Source organism: Alligator mississippiensis, chromosome 2 (assembly GCF_030867095.1).
Source record: "Alligator mississippiensis isolate rAllMis1 chromosome 2, rAllMis1, whole genome shotgun sequence".
Taxonomy (NCBI): Eukaryota; Metazoa; Chordata; order Crocodylia; family Alligatoridae; genus Alligator; species Alligator mississippiensis.
The window spans coordinates 197,702,044-197,722,071 of NC_081825.1; the positions used below are offsets into that span (position 1 = coordinate 197,702,044).

The 20,028-nt window shown below is 41.0% G+C and overlaps 1 protein-coding gene across 3 annotated transcripts in view; it reads right to left on the bottom strand.

Annotated features, from left to right (window-relative positions):
* Window positions 1–20,028, bottom strand: part of DENND5A (DENN domain containing 5A) — a 100,307-nt gene that overhangs the window by 25,257 nt on the left and 55,022 nt on the right. Inside the window, exons 6-13 of one of the 3 annotated variants that reach the window (XM_014602341.3) lie at window positions 17,223–17,540; window positions 14,791–15,006; window positions 13,275–13,509; window positions 12,875–13,025; window positions 12,109–12,202; window positions 8,698–8,829; window positions 5,194–5,346; window positions 2,280–2,364 (exon numbers count right to left, since the gene is read on the bottom strand). In XM_014602341.3, coding sequence (XP_014457827.1) covers window positions 2,280–2,364; window positions 5,194–5,346; window positions 8,698–8,829; window positions 12,109–12,202; window positions 12,875–13,025; window positions 13,275–13,509; window positions 14,791–15,006; window positions 17,223–17,540 — 1,384 coding nt within the window. Of the gene's footprint in view, window positions 1–2,279; window positions 2,365–5,193; window positions 5,347–8,697; window positions 8,830–9,369; window positions 9,953–12,108; window positions 12,203–12,874; window positions 13,026–13,274; window positions 13,510–14,790; window positions 15,007–17,222; window positions 17,541–20,028 lie in introns of those variants that run through there. The other 2 variants (XM_019476839.2, XM_059722669.1) reach the window with 2 other exon arrangements.

Below are 20,028 nucleotides of genomic sequence, written 5' to 3' on the forward strand. Positions count from 1 at the left end.
AATTGAGAATAGGTCACTGTTTTGCATACACCTCTGTTACCAGTTATTTGGAGTTTTGTAAACTCATGACATGGTCCATTTCAATTAAAACAAAAGGGAAAACATTGGCAGTCTGCATTCTGAGAAATTTGGGCTCAAAATATACTCTATGATAATAAGATCAACATACCTGGATTTGCATAAAGCCAGACAGTTAGAATCTCTATTAGGCTATCATATAGATGATGTTCTTTACTTCCTTCTTAAATGAGCTAGAACAGGTAAATTCTGCTGACCCTAGAAAATTCTGTGCTGAACAAGGTATACAGTATATCCAGTGAACTCCTTACCACAATTTTAACCCCACGGACAAAACTGTGGGTAGCATTCATAGGATTTAAAATGAGAAAATCTGTACTCTAAATGAAGCAATCTTTATCAGATTTTAAACACCATTCTATGCAGGAATATGGTTCTCTCTCAAATGCAGTCATTCTTTGCTTTCAGTCTCATCTGGAGAGAATAAGATCAGTTAATATGGAATCCAGTAGACCTGTGTGAAGCGGCAAAAATATTAGCTTTGGATTCGGCCAATTCGGGGGACAGTGATTCTATATTACTGTCCTGAATTCATTCAAACAGACCCCACACCCCTCACCTGCTCTCCCAGCCCCCTCAATGGCTGCCCTGCCCAGCCCGTGTCCTGGCTCTTTAAGTAAAAAGAAAGCCCCGCACTCACTGGCTGCTGCCAGGCAGGGGGATGATCCCCACTGCCCCCTGCTGCATGGGAGGCTCTGCCATGAGCCCCCAGAAGCCCCGGTGGCTGCTGCAGCAGCAGCCGGTGAGTGCGGGACTTTTTTTTTTTTTTTAAAGAACCAGGAGCTGGGGACAGGTGGGGCAGCTACTGACAGGGCTGGGAGAGCAGGCAGGGGGATGGGGGCTCATAGCAGAGCCCCCCCACATAGTATGGGGCATTGGGGATTACCCCCCCCCCGGCAGCAGCCGGTGACTGGGGGCTTTAAAAAAGGGAGTCGGGAGCTGGGGCTGGACGGAGCAGCCATGGAGGGTGGTGCTCAGGGAGGCTGCGGCTGCAGGCAGGGGATGGGGCCTGGTGGGGGTCCCCCCATGGTCCCCTTCCCCTTCCTCTAGCTTCCCCCCTACCCTTACCGGCACAGAGTCTGGATCCAGCTCCCTGCAGCGGTGAGTGGGGACTGCCTGAATCTCTGAATCTTTTCTGAATTGATTTGGAGAGTTTTGAATCGATTTGCACCTTTTTATTGGTCTCCCGATTCAATTCGGATTTGGAGATTTGGCTGCTGAATTGGGTCAAATCTCCTCTGAATCGAATCGGCACCCAAAGCTTCGCACAGCTCTAGAATCCAGGCCTCTGGTACATTAGAACCATGTGGACAGGGCACCAGAATAGGAGTCAAGACATATGGATTCTATTCGGCCTTTGTCTACCTACCTAAGTGACCATGGACAGGCCCTAAGCCTCAAACTCTCTCTCAACACCCCTATTGATGGCAGCAAAGGATTGGCCCCCAAGTGATGCATGCCTTAATTTGTCCATCAGCAAAATGGAGACAATACTGCTTTAACCTGCGATCTTAAGGCTCTATTAGATCTACAGATTCATAACTATGGTGCACTATTGTGCTTCTTGCAATGCTTCCATATCTTGCATCCTTCCAAGTGCACAAATTTGTCTTTTTTTTTTTTTTTTTTTTTTTAAAGAGAGAATCTATGTTTATTTTGTGACTAGATTTTAAAAGCAGATGAAAACTTTTATGATGAATAATGTATTTATGCTTGTTAAAGATAGGGTAAATAGATATGCCTGCTGATGTAGTATGACAATTTTGGAGATTAGGAAGGAATATTTCCTATTACATGCAGCACTGCTGGATTCAAATTTTTTAAAGGCCACATCTGAAGGCCTTCATCTTGGCTACTCCCAGGGCCAGGACAAGTTTTGAATTTAAAAAGTTTTCTTCCCAAAATGAGAAATTCTATGAAAAAAAGTCAACCTTCTGTATTGTATTAGAAAAATAAAGACCATCCTTTGGAAATGCTGCAGTCAAAAAAAACCCCACAAAACCAACTTAAACAGTCACCTGAAATGAAAAGTCATCATCATAAATGTCATCTGCTAAAAATCAGGAAAGTAGAGAATGTAAATTTTTCTGTTTAATGCATATAATTTTAAGCCACTTCAGAAGAAATTAAAACTTAGTAACATGGCATATTGTATTAAATTGAGACAAGTTATTAACCAATACAATACTTCCCATCCTTACCTGAGGTACTGAAGCTACCTGATGTAGGTTTTCTCTGCCTGTTTTCTTGATAATGTAACAAGTGAGACCACAAAGCAGATTTTCCCTAAAATTAAAAATAAATTAATTGCTGCTAAATACCAGTTAACAATCCAAAACACGCTGAATTTCATAAAAACTGAAAATTCAAGACCCTACTGAAAACAGAAACTATAACAAGTTTGTTTCAGAGATAGCTTTTTTGGTTTCCCTGCCATTATCATTGATAAAAATGAAGACCCAGAAACAAGGGGTTAGAGGTCCTGAGGAGCTGGAAAGACAACAGGAGCACAAAGGAAAAGTGTTAATAATTTCCAAGTGTCCTCAACATACACTTTGCCATGTATTTCCAAATTAACACATCAGATGACTTTTGCTTTTCATGGTTTGCTAAGATGTTACCAAAATTCATTTTAAAGAGTAGTACTACAAGCCAATGTGCAAGCGAATAATGATGTTACATGAGGTAATAACCTGAGCTAGACATCTGTCTGTCTCTCCCATTGAAGGAGAAGAGTGATGCATAAGAGAAGCCTCATGTCACAAGAGAGCATCTGGAAGGTTGACAATGGAAACCAAAATATGCCTTGTAGGGGCCTACCGAAGTTGAGGTGGAGGTGGGTCAATTTTATGGGCAGGTTGCAAGTCCCGCAGCCATTTTCATCAGCTTATTGTGGTGGGAGGCCTGCCACACCTCTGACTGACATAGGGGCTCCGGTGGCCTCATCAGTGATTGGTGGGAAGGGCTGTCCATATGGTCCCACCCCTCACTGCTGATTGGTGGAGAGGGGCAGGGCCACATGACAGGCAGCCCTCAGCCAATCAGTGGGGATGGCAGTCATCTTGCTTGCTCATTTTCATGCTGGCAGATCTATTTTTGCCAGGCTACATAGCTGGGAGGACTGCTAGCTCCCACCAGGGAACCAGCACTATTTTTAGTAAGTTTGGGGGGTTTTGCCCAGAAATTGCCTGATTTTGCAATTCCTACAAAATCAGTTTAAGTAGGTCCCTACTTATAAGAAGGGCTTAAAAAAAAGGACAGAAATAAAAGTAAGGCAGGGAGATGGCTACAACCAAAATAATCTCTCTCAGAAAAAATGCACTCACAAATACAATCTACAGTGACCATTTGGTACTGTAACTGCTGGGGACAGCATATGTACCCCACGCTGGAACCAATCATGAGAAGAACACCAATAACTAAAGCAAAGAACTCTACATTAAATGGAAATGGAAATAGCAATGAGCATCAAAAAGAAAGCATATATGTTGTATCTGCCCATTTCTCTCAATGCACATTATTCTACCTTGACCTCTCTAAATAGCAATTATGATGCAAAGGGAAACACAGGATAAAAAGGCCACAGAAGTTTGGATAGGACTGGACCAGTGGGGTTCAATCTTTTGGCCCCGCAGGCCACAGCACACGTGTCTGAATCAGGCCCCATGCCACCCCAGCTCTATGCACCCAATCTAACATGCAGGGCCATGCTACCCAGCCTGCTGGCCTCCCCATATGTCCAGAAATTTGGCACCAGCAGAGTGGTTACTACTCCCTATTGCCAAATTTTCAGGTCCACAGGGAGTCCAGTGGGCCAGATGAGACAGGTCAATTGGCTAGATCTGGCCCACAGGCCAGGGGTTGAGCACCCCTGGACTAAACCAATGCTTGAGCATTTGATGGAAACATAGTTGGTTTGCATATAGAAGAGCCAATTATTTGCCGACACAGAACTTAACACTAACAAAAATAATCAGTTATGAAACAGCTCCTGTCCTAGGAAAGAATGAAAAAGGCTGGGACTCCAGTTTGGAAAAGAGAAAATTGAGGGGGAAAATATGACATGAGTATATACAATCAGGAAGCATGTTGCACGTTACATGAGTAGGTAGCTGTTATTTACCAAGACCCAGAATACAAACTCTAGGGGCACCCACTGAAATTATCAGGAGGCAGGTTTAAAACAGAGGAAGCACTTTAATTTATTTATTTTAAATACACAGCAAATAGTTAATTTGTGGAGGTTGTAGAGCCAGTTAGTATAACCAGGTTCAGAAAGGGAATTAGCCAAGGTCAGGGAGGACAGGTCCACTAGGAGCTATTAAATAGAGCACTCAGAAATATATCCTCTGACATTCCTAAACCAGGGGGAATATGCCAAGATGAATGATCACTCTAGACCCAAATTAATGCAGATCACTCTGAAAGCATGGGACCACTTTCAACACAGCTACCACTGCTTCCCCCCCACACCAAATTTGTCACCACACTGCTTCCAAAATGACTGCTGCCACCCACTCCCCATCTCCCCACAATGAACTGTCATAAACCTATTTCTGACCTGGCCACTGCTTCCCCACACTGCACAATTGCTGTTGACATCCTGGCTTCGTGGACCAGATCTGGTCCATGTGCTGCAGGTTGCCAACCCCTGCTTTAGATATATCCTGTGCATATATTCTCCCTTTAAAGCATCTACTACTTGCCACTGAGGAAGACAAGATAGTTGGTTAAATGGACCAGTCTAACCCAGTAGGGCACTTCTACTGTTCTAACTGAGGGGGCAGGAGCAAAAAGGAAGAACCGTCTTCACTCTTTAAAAAATATAATCAAATGTATAAATCAGCAGGCATTTGAAATAGTAATAAAGCCCAACGTACATGGACGATAAGCAGTACATTTTTAATGGACTTCATCAGGCATCTAATTATGTTACTACAACAGATCACTTGTCGCTGTTTGCCTGCATCTGCTATCCATCCAAAGATTAACCTTATGTACACTTAGTTAGCCTCCTGGTGGTCTGAAAGATCCAGATCTGAGTTAAAATAGAATATACTACAAAATGCCAATAAAGTAGCCGGCTTCATAAAAATCAGAACATCCATTCCTTACCTGTTTGACCTGAAGTCCATGACTCCATATCCTTTCTAAGAGATCGCAAAGACTGGCTATCAACGTATTCTCTTCTACACCGGTGATGTTCACTTCACCATGACCTAGTTCCACAGCTTCTCGGCCCATTTTCTCAACTAACATCCTCTTGGTCTTGAAAAGATGGCAAAACAAAATAGGTTTACATCTAGATCCTTTGCTCTCTTTAAATACCTTCTCAAAAGTAAGATAATAAAACTGGGTTTATACTGTAGCTCTGACAAGGTAGTGCAAAAATATTGCTCTCTTATTCATGAGTTACATGAATAGGCAACATCTTTACTGATCTTTTAACATCCTTTTCCTTCTTTCTATATAGGACTAAAAAGGAACACACTGGTCTCTAACGGCAGGTCCAAAGCCTTAGAGTGGAAAATCATCATTAAGAGCACCTTGCCAGAGGTCAAGGAAGCCAAAGCCTTATGTGCGCAACCTCTGGAGATTCAGGAATTCAGTGGGGATAGGAATAGGACTGGCACAACCCAGGTCCACCCACCTCCACTCAAAGAGGAGTGAACGAGGGAATCAGTTCAGAAAGGCAACATCCTCATCTTCCAAGGCTCTATTTTAGGAGAGGAGAGATTTTATTTTTAACATAAACCTATTCTGGAGTAATTGTTCTGTGGTTTTCTGACCAGTGTCACAGCTAAAGTGAACAGCAGAGTACTCAGGATCCAGTATTAGTCTGCTCTCTTTAAGGGCTCCCAAAGGAGAAGTGAGAGAAAATGGAAACCAAGTCTTCCTGCTTCTATTTGTAACATGATTCTTTAAATCAACGAAAATAGACCATCAGAAGTTTCTCACTAAGCAGGGAGATTGAGATGACAGCACAGTCCTATTTATCCAGGCCAGCCCTAAAAATTCATCCATAGATCTAGAAGTCAAACTTGCTCCTTTCCAGCTTATGCATCACAGTCTGTAATCAAAGCTCTGCAAGCCAAATTAAGCTCTCAGTTACACCGAGGCAATTCTGTGGTTAAAAGACAATGTCCTCAGAGTTTCCAGACTTGGAAGTCCCTTCAGAGGATTTACACATAGGTATGTCAGGCTAGAAACAAGGATCAGCGAATGAGGAGTAGTACCCCACTCTGCCAGCACTCCTATTGTGGCCAGTGGATCCACAGGCCTGACCCAAAGTCTACTGAAGTCAATGGGAGCTTTTCCACTGACTTCACAGGACTGTGGGATTAGCCAACACGAGTAACAAACGCTTTCACTTTTTGAATGAGGGTGCCTCTCTTGAGCATCAGTAAGAAAATAGAGATACTAGAGAATTGCCCATCAAGTATGATGGGGCGGTGAGGCTCAGTCCCCACTGTCATGGTGGCGCTCCGCCATCCCACTCTGTCCCTGCTGTTCCCTTCGTCTCTATCCCCCTCTGCCACCACCCCACACTCCCGCCACCTCCAAGCTTGAGACTCCCAAGAGTTCCCTCTGCCCACATTATGTCTGGCCCCACAACACCCCGCTCCCCATGTCCAATCGTCTGTCTGTGCGTCTGTCTGTGCAGAGCACTCTGGCAGTTTCAGTAAGCATTGTGATTGGCTGCCAAGACAACCAATCAGTGCTCCAAGAGCATTACGGACAGACAGACAGATGGACTAAGCCATATATATATATATATAATAGAAGCTAAAATGGAATCCAATAAAATCCTCTGCAGTGCTAGCAGAGGTAGGAGAAGTCAGTAAAACAGTAGGCAACTGAATATTTTGAAAGAGACAAATTTATCAAATGAGAGAAGTGGTTTTATACAGTTACCTCTTGGAGTACAGCCATGCTTTCATTTTCACTGTTCGTTTTAATTAAACTTTGCTGGCTACCGCACTCCTGCCACATTTCATAAACTAATGGTCACTGCAGCCCAAGCACCCAGGTCCAATGTAAATCTAATCTTTGAGATTAAATCCAATCTAAAAATACTTTATCTACCAGTTCACTTAGACACTTATTTCCAAATTATTTCTTCAGTAATGCTGTATGATGCGTTATTCCATTTTCTGATAGACTATTAGTATTCCCAGGGTATCATGTATGCTCATAGGGTTATACACCAAACACAAAACTCCTGATAGAAATCCAAAGCCAAGTTCTACTTCCAACCAAATCACTCCTTTTTCAACAGTCATCAGCCACTTTCAGCAAAATCGCTCACACACTTATGTTATAACCTCCCAAGTACAGACATTTGTCATATTCTCCCTTTGTCATCTTTTCTTCAAGTAATCATTTTTCCTAATCTCTTACCAGTGGTCATACTTTATCACTTTTTTCACTACTGCTTAGCATCTCATATTCCTCAGTGTCTAAGGCAGGGGTGGGCAAAATGTGGCCTGCAGGCTGGATGCAGCCCATCAGGCCATTCTATGTGGCCCACAGGGCCCCTAAAAAATTTAGAAAATTAATATTTATCTGCCCCTGGCTGCCTGTCATGTAGCCCTCGATGGCTTGCCAAAACTCAGCAAGTGGCCCTCTGCCTGAAATAATTGCCCGCCCCTGGTCTAAGGAAAATTAACTGATAAGCTGAACTGGGGCATCACCACTACTTCCTGGCAATAGTTGCATGCATTTTATTTTTGCTTATACCTACCTGCTCCCTTCCCTGACACTTTAATGTTTGCATTAACTGCAAACTTGTGCCTGAAGCCTTCACACTCCCACAGTGGAAGAGATTTTTTAAGCAGCTGATGTAAATCACTGTAGCATCACTGATTTCAATATAGCTAAGCCAGCTTGTACCAGAGATGAGAGATGCTTAAGAAAATATTCACAAAACAAAGATATAATGTGACAAGTAAAATAAATATGCATTCAATGAAATATTATGCACTGTAGCCCATACTTGTTCCCAATTTTGGGGAGGAATTTGGGCATAAGCTTATGCAAGAACTATTCTCTTAAGTATTATACTAAAGGAAGAATGTGATTTTAATGATAAGCAGTCAAAATATCAGTCAAAAATACCACAAACTGGAACCAAATTTATTTGGCAAGTGTGTAAGAAGTTGTTTTATAAGCTTGTAAACTCACTTCCTCTAATAATTAAAAACAGTTTCTGGATTTTCATTGTAATTTTATTTTTAAATGGGACTTGATTGTGGTAACATTTTAAAACAAATCTCAGTTACAGGCATTTGAAACTAGACTGGCTATGTGTTAGGAAACTCTGCTTCTGGGAGCATGCTGGGAATACACAGACCTTCAGATCATACACTCTCTTATTTCTAAAATTTTCTGTTCTCCATCATGGATCTTGTAAGAAAAATATCCAACCTCCAATCTTTCCAGGATGTCTAACAACATATCAATTTAAAGGGGTGGGACAGACGCATTTCAAACTGCATGTACCCAAGTCTCCATGAACAAAAGGCAAGTTCAGATTTTCTAGTTATAATATTGCCCAGCAAATAAACAAAGAAAGAAAAGAGGAGCAGGAGAACAAAAAGGTAACTCTCTCCACATTACCTTATTGCGACATTCCTTCAGTAAGCCTTCAACAAATTTCCAGTTTGTCTGAGCAATTACTGATGGAGAGAGGTTAGAGAGTTTAGGCTGCCGAATGGTGCTGCCCAGATTTCTCGCTTCTTGGATATATTTCTGTACAAACACAGGAAATAAGAGTAAATTTAAGCAAAAGATGTCATGAAAAAATATATGCTTGGTACACAGCAGCTGCAAATTGCAGAGGGTAGCACTAAGCATGATCTTTCTTCACCACCCCCATGCCCAGAAAGGAAAAAGATCACATTATCTTTCTGAATAATGCTCCTTTATATATTTAGAATAAAGGATTAAAGACATTTACTGGGTTACTTCACTGGAGTTAAGATTCTGTTTAAACTAACTAGCATTAGCATGCACTAATGTGTTACTAAAAAAGTCAACAAAACACATAGCCAACCAAAAACTGTTCAGATGCATAGTTTTAATTTCTTCCCCTGCTACTGAAAATGTTTTCCCTTCTCTCCTATGAAAAAGCAAGATCATATTTATGCATACTTGCAATTTACTTTCAAAGTGAAACAGTTATTGTACTCCTGATTATGTTGTATTTAAGCAATAATGCTTTTAGCAGATGTGCAGGGCGCATGTGACAGTAAATGGCCTTGTCATTAAGAATGAAGATGACTTAAACACTTTCCTAATGCAGAAGCAGTTTATTGCTATTATGTGCAAAAAATCAAAGATAATCAACATTTTAGAGGAAAACAACTGCACAAACTTTCAAAAGGTTTGTGCTGTTCCCATTGTCTTTTGAGAATTTACACTGATTTCACTTCAGAGACAAGAATCAGATGGACATGTGCTGAGGGAAAAAATGTTTTCAAAAATTGTCTGTAGACAGGACTAACACTGAATAAGATCAATGGAACGGCCCATACAGAAACTGGCTGGATATGCATTAACATGTATTTATAATGCTTCTGGAGGGAAGGTAACAATTGACAGAAATCCATCTCTTAACATATAATGAATAAAGTGTTTGTTAATATAATGAAAAAGGAATCACTTCATTTATCTTTTGAAACTTTCTAAAAAACAAGACATACACATTTAGCTACGCATCTTTTCTGATACCATGACTATGGGTCAGGTTGTACATGTGACATACCAGATAAAGTTCTGAGAAAGATTTTACAGAGGGCCTGAAAAGCCAATCATGCTGGTCCCAGTCTAAATACAATTGCAACTGAAGCTCTGGCAAGGAAAAGTCCAGATGCTGGCAGGACAGGATTGGTAGCAAAACAAACAAACAAACAAACAAAAATCAAACAGCCCATGTTAAGTGCAAGTATGGTAAGCAGGAATGAAACAAAAGCATTCATGCAAAAGCAGAAGCGAACAGCAAAAAGATAATAAAATGCCATACTGATGAATATTCAACATAAAACTTGGAAGTAATGAAAGTTTAAATAAAAGAAACAGTAAAAAAGCCATTTAAAACATTAAAACTGTGATGATAAAATTAAATGAGTTTTTTTGCACTGAAAAGATTCATTGCCTAACAGCTGTCAAATCTCAAATCCAAAGTTTCTTTGTTGCTAGTTTCAATTTATCTGATTTTTATTTTAACCAATTTCTTGCCTTCCAACTGCTGTAACTGTCACCATTTCATTTAGAATAATTCCTTTTACAGTTTTTTCATATTTTACAAGCTAAATAAAATAGAAGACTTGGACATGTACAAGTTAGATGCCACAACCTGTAATATTTAGGTACCCAGGATCCATAAACAGTGCATGGGGAGAAAAGCACCTCCAAAGGGGGATCTGAATATCAACGCACAGAAGGGAAATGTCTAGAGGCAGCCGACAGGAAAAACAAGGCATAGAGATATGCCTAAAACCCTTCTCCTTCTGAACTGAAATGCCCAAGTCAGGGCTACAGAGAAATGCCTCCCAGAATCCTCTCCTGACAATAGGCTACAGTTATTCCTTCAAGTAACTGAGCAAGGTTTACTCTTCTTGTGAAGAAATGGCTACAGGAGAAGCCTACCTTTTACCATAATTAGTTTTGTGGTATAAACACTCACCCAGGAAGTGGAAAACCCAAGTTCACTGCTATTCCCAACCTCAAGGGATTCAAACCTACAGCTCCCCACTCTCAACAGGGTGCCCCAATAACAGCTGGAAGCTACGTAGCTGGGACCACGTTCCACTCCTCATTACAAAGCTGATCCATTGCACAGCGAGGAATTCAAGATTCATAAGGCCAGAAAGGGCCTGTCCACACGTCCATGGTACAGAACTATGGGTGCTATTCCATACCAAAGAGAAGTGCCACGATCACTGTGCACATGAGTCAGACCTGGAACATCTCAGTATGATGTTTCCTAGCTTTGGGCTTGGGTGGTATGGAGCCTAGATCATTCACAAGGAAAGTGTACAAGTCTGCCGCCTAGTGGCTGCAACACTCATTAAGGTCCAGGGTCTAGTCCATTCTATCACAAACAATTATGCATTCTACATTACATAGTGCTTGGATAAAAAAAAAATAATAATAATAATCCTGGGACAGGGACCAGGAACTAGGACTGTACTCTTCCCAATGAATGCATTCATCACTAGTCTAAGTTTTGTGCTTTCCTTCCTCAACTCACAAATCTTGCACTCTTTCTTGCACACCTTAAACAGAACAAGGTAAACATATTAAAAACAAGAGCGCCGCAAATTTTTATTCTTATTTTAAAATGCAACTAGCTAAAAAGCAATTTTGATATTTTTAAAATCAGAATGCCCTAAAATGGTTCCCATATCACCACCTTCCAGCATAGCACTTCAAGTGCAATTCATACAATACATATAGCTAATTTTGCAGAACCACGTTACTCTTGCGAAATAATTACAAAGTAGGTATATATTACTCAAAGTCACTGCAGACTCACAATTTAAAATGGTTCACTTGGGAATACTTTGTAAACAGGATGCTCTCTCAACTTTTTATAATAGAAGTTTTCCTAGGAAAACACTGCAAATTTTTACAAGAGTAAATATTTAATGCATATGAAGCACAGGAGCCACTATGTAACTGAAAAATCTACATTTTGATGGACTGATATTCAAGCAAAAGTCCAAGTTGCTGATCAAATAGCATATATTTACCTGTGCACTTGTTATGTTAAAAGACTGCAACTTGGTCGCTATGTTTTTATCTTTATTTCAGCTCCTTAGGACAGATTTTGAGCTGGCATAAATTGGCATATTTCCAATGCCAGTGGAACTATACAATTCTACCTCAGATGATCTGACCTTTTGTTAAAAGAGCAGATGGAGAGAGAGCAGCGACATCCTGCAAAATAACTGACATGATATTTTGTAAAACAGGAACAACATATGCAATGACAGTCTTTTTCTTTAGCTAATAAATAGCTTTCACCTCTCTCTGATCATTGTCCAGACGCAAATGCTCTGTGTGTTGTTTCTGTCGGTCTTTCCGCCTCCATTGTGCAGGTGCATTTCTCTTTGTCCATCTACAAATCAAGGAAGACTGTTCATTAGATATTAAGCATAAGCTAAAGAGGAAAGGAAAGTGGGAGCAAAGGTATCCATCTTTGACTGTTCAGAGCGTCTATGCGGCAAACATTTATCTGCAAGAACAAGAGTCAGCAACAGGTGAACCAGAAATCAGAAATCACATCAATTAGAGCCGAAAACAAGGCAAACTATGCTCTGAACTTTCAGAAGCAGAGAGCCTCAGCTGGACAAAAATAAGATCCAACTTAAAAAACCACCCAACACTTTCCTGCAAAAGTACACGCACCCACAGTCTACTAATACTTGGTTTGTTGTTTTCCTCTCTGTTAGGCTTTAGTTACATTTTTGCCTCATAACATCTTCCCATTTCTTCATACTTCCTATAAAAAGAAGTCCTTTATTTAAATCCTTGACTCTTACCAGAACCCTGTTCTTTTTCTTAAACCTCTAGCAGTTAAAATCATGCAAATATCCTTAACTTTGCCCCCATGGCAACACTAGACTCCTTGTTCATTCTGCTACTAAAAAGTCCACACAGTTAGGATTTTCCTCATTAAAAAGTGAACAAGCTAAATTTGCTTACTGACATCTCAAATGTGGACACCTGCATGACAGCTCACCACAATCAGGCACCACTTTGCAACGTACAGATATCTTTGCTTACTCACTTGTTGCTTGCTGGTCCTGTGGAGAGGACATCAGACTGAAGTCTGGGGAAAAACCCAAGTTCATACTTCCCTTGACCAATCTTCATATCCAACAAATGTGGATGGACTGCAGTGTGATCTATTTTTGATAGCCTTAACTCAATAGCTTTCTCTGAAAATAACAAAGAAAGTTAAGAAGTTTCTTAGGCAGACAAGGTTCGTTAGGCATAAGACCAATTCTGGCGTAGCTTCTCTCTCTCTACTTGCACTTTATATTCCAACTCTTCTCCTATTTCTTTGTTTAAAAAAAAAAGGTTAATTAGGATCCATATGATAGCATCCAAAGTACCTGAGCTCTGGTGATACTAACAAGAATAGCCATACCTTCTTAAAATTAAAAGAATGTTACTTGTCACCTTACCTGCCTCATCAATTGTAGAGCACTTTTGATACATAGATGTACGTAGAGTTGGTGTCCTCACATTCAGCAGTCTAATTTTATCTACTCTACTATCAAACACTCTCAAAATTGGGTCTTTGTCATCTTCATCATGGCACATGATCTTATTGTCAATAAAAGACGCAAACATCTGTGTCTCCAGAAATCTTGAGAGGAAAGGTAAGTAAGGTTCAGGCTGGTCTGACAAGAATGATGCCTAATAAAAAGAAACAACACAACAATTCTATTACAGAGTGTGTAGAGACATGTTGGACAACAAAGACATCATCTTAAAAATCAACATATTTCTAACCAAGTACATACTTGAAGCCATTCAAAGCCTTTTTTTGTTTTAAGTTCCAGTTTACCCCAAACTCCATCTTTGAAACAAGCCTTTGTAAAACATTTCTTACTTTCCATGAACATCATTTATGTATATCTCTTTATTTATGATTGACTTGGCTGAAATCTCAGTTTTGGTGTTATTTTTAACTTTTTTATTTTTTCAAATTGCTCAATGGCAAAACCGCCATTTGATTCATATGTTAACCATATGACCCAAGTCAAAGCCTGGAGAGGTCAATTTGAATATCTGCACCGACTTCAAAGGCTGCTGGATCAGACCCTTAGGTGACCAGTATATACAAGCCAGGAGGCGGCTCCAACAGCGCTTTAATTCCAGCACGTCGAACCAGACTCATTTAAGTAGAGTCTGCTGAAATGTGGCAATTATTGTGCTCCAGCCAGCCTCTACATCTTGTGTCAGCATCCCCATGCTTCTAAGTGGTGGCAGGGGCGCTTTAACTAACTCTAGTTCTACGAGCTTTAGATAAAGCACTCCTACTGCCATTTTGAAATGTAGGGACGCTGATGCACAAGACTCTGGGCGCTTTAATTGGTGTGGGTCTCGGAGCCGCTCTAATTAAAGGAGACTTCCCCCCTCCCCCCTCACACTCCTGGAGCACATGTAAAAATGCCTTTAGTGCTCAGTCCAGCAACCCTCACTCACATGAGTAATCCTTACTCATGTCAGCAGTCCTATTCACATGAAACAGGTCAACTCTGACTAAGAGACATAACAGTAAGAGCTTAAAAGAACTGAAACCTTAGGTTCTTTTCTGGAAAACCACAGACACACAAGGCAAAAGTGTTAGAGCATAGGTATAAACACTTTGCATGAACATAGCCTTTCTTTGAACATAATTCTAAAACTCTTCTGGTAGAACTGCTCTACTGCTATGTTCAATATGTTTAACCTGTAATTTTATGTTAAAGCTAATTCCATTCTAATCTATACCCTGTTTTCTAAGAACTATCCCTTGAGTGGCTTCAAATTATAAATAAAATCTTCTGCAAGATCATATACATTTCTTTAAAGAAGAATCACAAGGTTCTCCCTATTTTCTGACCAATACTAATCACTTGTTTTGAACCTTGATTAGTGCTTATGAAAAAAAAAAACCCAACCACCCTTCCACATGGCTTTTCAAAAACTTACCTTATCAAAGTTCTGCATTTGCTCCCTGTTTGTAAACCAAGATTCCTTGTCTTGACTGGGCTGAATGACAAATACTTCATAATCTGCAAACATCTGTGTAAAACGGTTGGCAAAAATTTCCCGGATCTGAATATTCAGCTGGTAAACCTTGAATTCTTCTTCATCGCACTGGATTTTTAGATCTTTTTTGCTACTCGTCTCCTCCCGCACCTCCAGCTGAGAGAGTAGGGGAAACATACAAGAACAAAATATATTTTTGCCTTTATGGGATGTACAAGAAATGCAAGCTTATATCTAAGTTTGTTATCCAACTGTTATTCCTCAGATCAACATAGGGCATTTCAACTGACAAGATCTTGCACAGTGCTTTTGGAAAGAACATTTAACTCAATGAGATTATAGTTTCAACAGCAAGCAGACTTCATTTTTAATGCTGACTGCACTAGAAACATTTTCAGAAGATGGAGGTAACATGAACATGCTCATCTCAGTCCTTTGTTACTTTTGACATCAATATGAAAACTTGCAAAAGGTTGTTAGAGTACCACCAATGTGTATTTCTTCAATGTACAGTATCATAAATCCATACTTAGCACTGCTACAATCCAATAGGTATTGACCTTCATGTTAATTCAGAGACATATAATCAAAGTAAGTTCCTGTTCACGGGTAGTAACCAATTTCCCTAACTTCAGGAATCTTCCATGACAAATTTAAGCATCCATTTTAATATACAGCTAAAGTGATGTTTCAAAACGTATTACTTTCTATTCTTTAAAAACAAAGATTGATATTTTCAAAGCTGCACTGAATGTCTGAACATTCAATGTCTATTCATTTTTAAGTGGAACCAGACATACAGCCCTTTAAATAGCCATGAAAATCAAAAGGCATAATCATACACCATTCAGACACATTTGCAGGTCTTGACTCCGCTATTGGAAAAAGCAATTGTTTCAAAAGTATCATGAGCAGTGACTTGCACCCACAGAAAACAGCTGTCCCATAAGCCACAATCATTATTGCTAGTTGGCTGAGATGCACTGTATGCAGTCTTCAGTATTTCACACTGTCTCTTCAAACTAGATAGCTGTACCACTCAACAGCCCCTTCTAAATCCATCCCACGGGGAATTTTTCATATTTTGAAAACTGCCTGTTAATGTCAATGGTGGGTATGATGGATAACTACACTCCAGTAATTTGCATCTCTAATATTTTAAGAAACAACACTTTGCAATGTCTACACTCAGCATCAGAACAACTTCTACAAAGTTCGCAAAGTCAGTTTTAAAAACAGTGTTCACATTAAAAAGTAGGCGAGCGGAAACTAGGGGGAGAAAAAAAAAAGAAGGCAGCTGCTTTCCTCCCCATTATTTCTCAATCCAATCAGCAAAATAACAATTTGCCCCTGAACAAGAACACAACACAAAAGAAAAATGTGAAGAGGAATGCAGCTGATTTGAGAATCTAACCCTATCCAGTCAGTAACTGAATGCTTATTCTTATCCCCATGCAGTTTTCCCCCCAAACCTTTCCCCTGGATACTGGTTTGACAAAGTCCTGTTCTTCTGTTTTATCTCCTCACTTGTAGTGCAAGCTTCAGTCACATTAGCAGGAATCAGCCTTACAAAAGGGAGGCAAGGTTCTTTGGGTAGGTGTAATATCTTTTATCAGACCAACTAAATAGGTGGAAAAAAGTTCTCTGCAAGCTTTTGGGCAAAAACACCCTTCCTGCCTGAAGAAGTGTCTGTGCCCAAAAGCTTGCAGAGAACTTTTATCCAACTATTTAGTTGGTCTAATAAAAGATATCACATCTACCCAAAGAACCTTGCCTGCCTATGTCCTTAGACCAATAACCTTACAAAAGGGGATGCAGCTGGGGAACAATCCCCAATCTAAACAGCATGCAGGAGTTAAAGTTTGCTGAAAATCTTCCCCGATTTAAAAAATACAAGTAAACTCAAAGAGTCTTCCAAAAAGAGCACAGATACAGTAAGGACCCAATTTTTGGAAGGACTGAGCTTCTACATGCCCAGCTGATGTCACTGACCTGCATCTACACACACTGTCTCTGGAAAGAAATCACATCACTAAAGTACTTTATAGCATATAAACAGCACTAATGAAGCAAGCCTTGTCACATTCACCAAAGCAGGCAAGTTGTATGCAAATAGTTCTAGAAGTAGCAAATCTGAGACAGAAAAATACCAAGAGGGTGAAAGCAAGCAAAGGACTTAGTTGTGTTAAAACTGACCTCTGTCTCTTCCAAGATGCTAACATGTAAACATATCTAAGATCCTAAAAATATTAAAATAAAGTCCTCCTAGTGAAGGCAAGGCCAGACAGGTCACTACATGCTGAATCTCCTTTTTCCTCACATGTCTGGTGTGCAATGCCAAAACAGAGATTGCATGCAGTTCCATTACGTACCTTCTCTAGACTCACTCCTGTTCTTTTGACAAGCGCTTGAAGTCTTGCTATCGTCTCATTTTTCTTTAGCAGTTCATAGGAATTCAAAGGTGATCCTGCTATGTTCCCATTTCTTTTATCAGAAACTATGTCACATGCTCTGAGGTTCTTCATCTTGGAGGCACTTTCACTGCAGTGCAAATTTCCCTCAGGTGGAATTCCAAAAGCCATTAGGATCTCAGAGATTTCCTGAATGAATTCAAGTTTATTTGGGAATTGGGGTAAATCCTCTGGCAGCTCAATGAAATGGTTGTCTATATCCACAAAGCACAGATTAGCCTGGAAGTTAAAATCAGGACAGCATAATATTAGATCACTATCATGAACAGATTTTTTAAATAAAAAAAGATGCACTTATGTGTATTTATTTATGAATTCCTGAATCTTCCCTTACAGCACACAGCTACCCAGTCTCTATTGGTTGACCATAATGGTCTATTTTCTTGTTTAAACTGCTTGATTAGATAACAAACAAAACATGTTTTATTAGTTATAGATGTAAATACTTTTCCTGGTATGCATATAATATGAAAGTTCCTTTAAAACTGCATGGATATTTACACACGTAAACAAGGTAGATGCACACATATGCATGCATAACAGGGAGTCAATCCTTGGGTCATTACATGCGAGAACACGGCGTTTGCCAGGCTTGCCACTTGCTGATATTGAGCCCCATGAGGAGTCCACACCCTGCTGGAAGATGCATCTCAAGCTGGCCGGGGTCAGGTCTCCAGGGAAGCCAGCCGGGGTTCTGAAGTAAAGCAGACCCATCCTGGTGGAGACCCCTAGCTCCACCTGGCAATCGGAGTATGCAGCCAGGGGTGAACCTGGAAGCAACTAGGCTCCGGAAGCAGGGGATTCCCTGGCTACAGCAGACTATGTGGTGTGTCAGGAGTGGGATCTGATTGGACCACGTAGAAGCAGGCCTGTTTAAATTAGAAGCTCAGGGATTCAGTGCTCCCCAGGAGAGGGGAGAAGAGGCAGCGTCTCCAGAATCAGAGCGGTGCACACTAGTGTGGAAGCACTGCACTAGACTGAGCAGTGAGTAGACAAAACCATTATCTGGCAGGCTTAAGAGAACCTAAGACAAATGGTGCAGTGAGATGGGTCAGTGAGATGCGGCTGCCGAAGGACTTCAGTCGGCCGAGAGCACTAGACCACTATAAGAAACCTGGATTCACAGGGCAGGGATCCTAACCCATGCCAGGCAAGACTGTTTACGGACTTTAATAAATATTCAAGGAAAGGTGGAGGGAAGGAACAGTACCCTCACCTGGGTTCAGATGAGGGGACTGAGAAAAGAAAAGGGGATGAGACCCGGAATGCACAGGTCAGATTGCTGGGGATAACTTGTGACCCTTGCTTTGAGGATTATGGGTGAAAAATGCTGATTGCACCAACAGGGGTGACAACGACAAGGCAAAGGGAGGTTGGAAGCCTGTGAAGAGGCCCCTTCAGGGCTACGAAGCTGCAGTCTTCATCATATGACTATCAATCAACAACTTCCCATTTCTTTTCCAACAAGGTGTGGCAGGAAAGTGTGAGGAAGCAGGCTGTGTTTCAGGCCCCAAGGACAGGAATCAGAGCTACCCATCCACAGTATGCATCTAAGAACAGGTGTCTACCTCCAGGCACCTTCAGACCAACCGTTCCAGGGGATCATTTCAGAGGTGCTATAATACCTACAGATGCTGCAATCCAATTAACCTCTCTTTTGCTTATATAAAAATTCAAGGACTAAGGCTTATTCCAAGAGCCTTCTCTAAGAAGTCTCTGAAACATGTTGCAAGCGTACTTAATCAACTTAGGGCAGACAGAAGTGCAGCTCCCTGCTGTAACTCAGAACATTGTGCGGGAAGTGTTCTAAGTTAAAGCCATCCCCTGGACCAAACAGAAGTTCACTGTTGGTTCCACGGGGAATCTAGCTGCTGGCTCCAGCTTGCAGCTTGTTTCCCCTAGCAATGACCCCCCCTCCCCATGAGCCCATGCTGTTTTCAGAATGGAAGGGGGGAAAGATTGCAGAGAGGGGTAGTTCTAGGGGTTCCCCAGCTAGTGTTAGAGGGGGCTGCAATTCACCCACCCCAACCTCAAACAGGGGCTGAAAACCCCCCAGATGGAACTCCCTCCACTCCTTTCCCTCCTCCTATTCTGAAAACAGCAACAGGGTGGTAGGGGCAAGTTAAAGAAGATGCTGCATATTTTGAAGTGTCTTCATCTGACCCCTCATGCAATGAGGCTTCAGATTTTTGCCTGACTGCCCACTTTTTAAGCTGTCTACAGCCATGCACTTGTGTTTGGTCATGGCTAGAGACCACTTTCTGTAGCCAGATAGGGCAAAAATTGTAACTTCCGTCTCCAGCCTTAAATTCCCCTCAAGCCCAATCCTTGTCTGAGCTCTTGTTTCAAAAGAACAGACACTCACTACATTGCCTATGTATGTAGAAATGACAAAAGAAATTCTGAAAGTCATCTCCAGAATTTTCTGGCTCTCCAGCACTACACAAACCTAGGCAAAAAAGGTAAGATGGGCCACAATTAAGGCGAGCCATCCTTGCAAAGTAAACAGCCTTCTATTCACAAACACAAACAAGCCCACCCAGTTGTGAGGGGTTATTTCAACCCAGGCTAACCAACCAAACTAGTAGAAAAGACAGGTGCTTGAGCACCATTTTCTCGCAGGCTCTGGAGCTAGGACTGCACCGTTCAGTCTTCCACAATCTCTTATGTAGAACATAAAAACTTCCCAGGGCTCTACAATACAAAA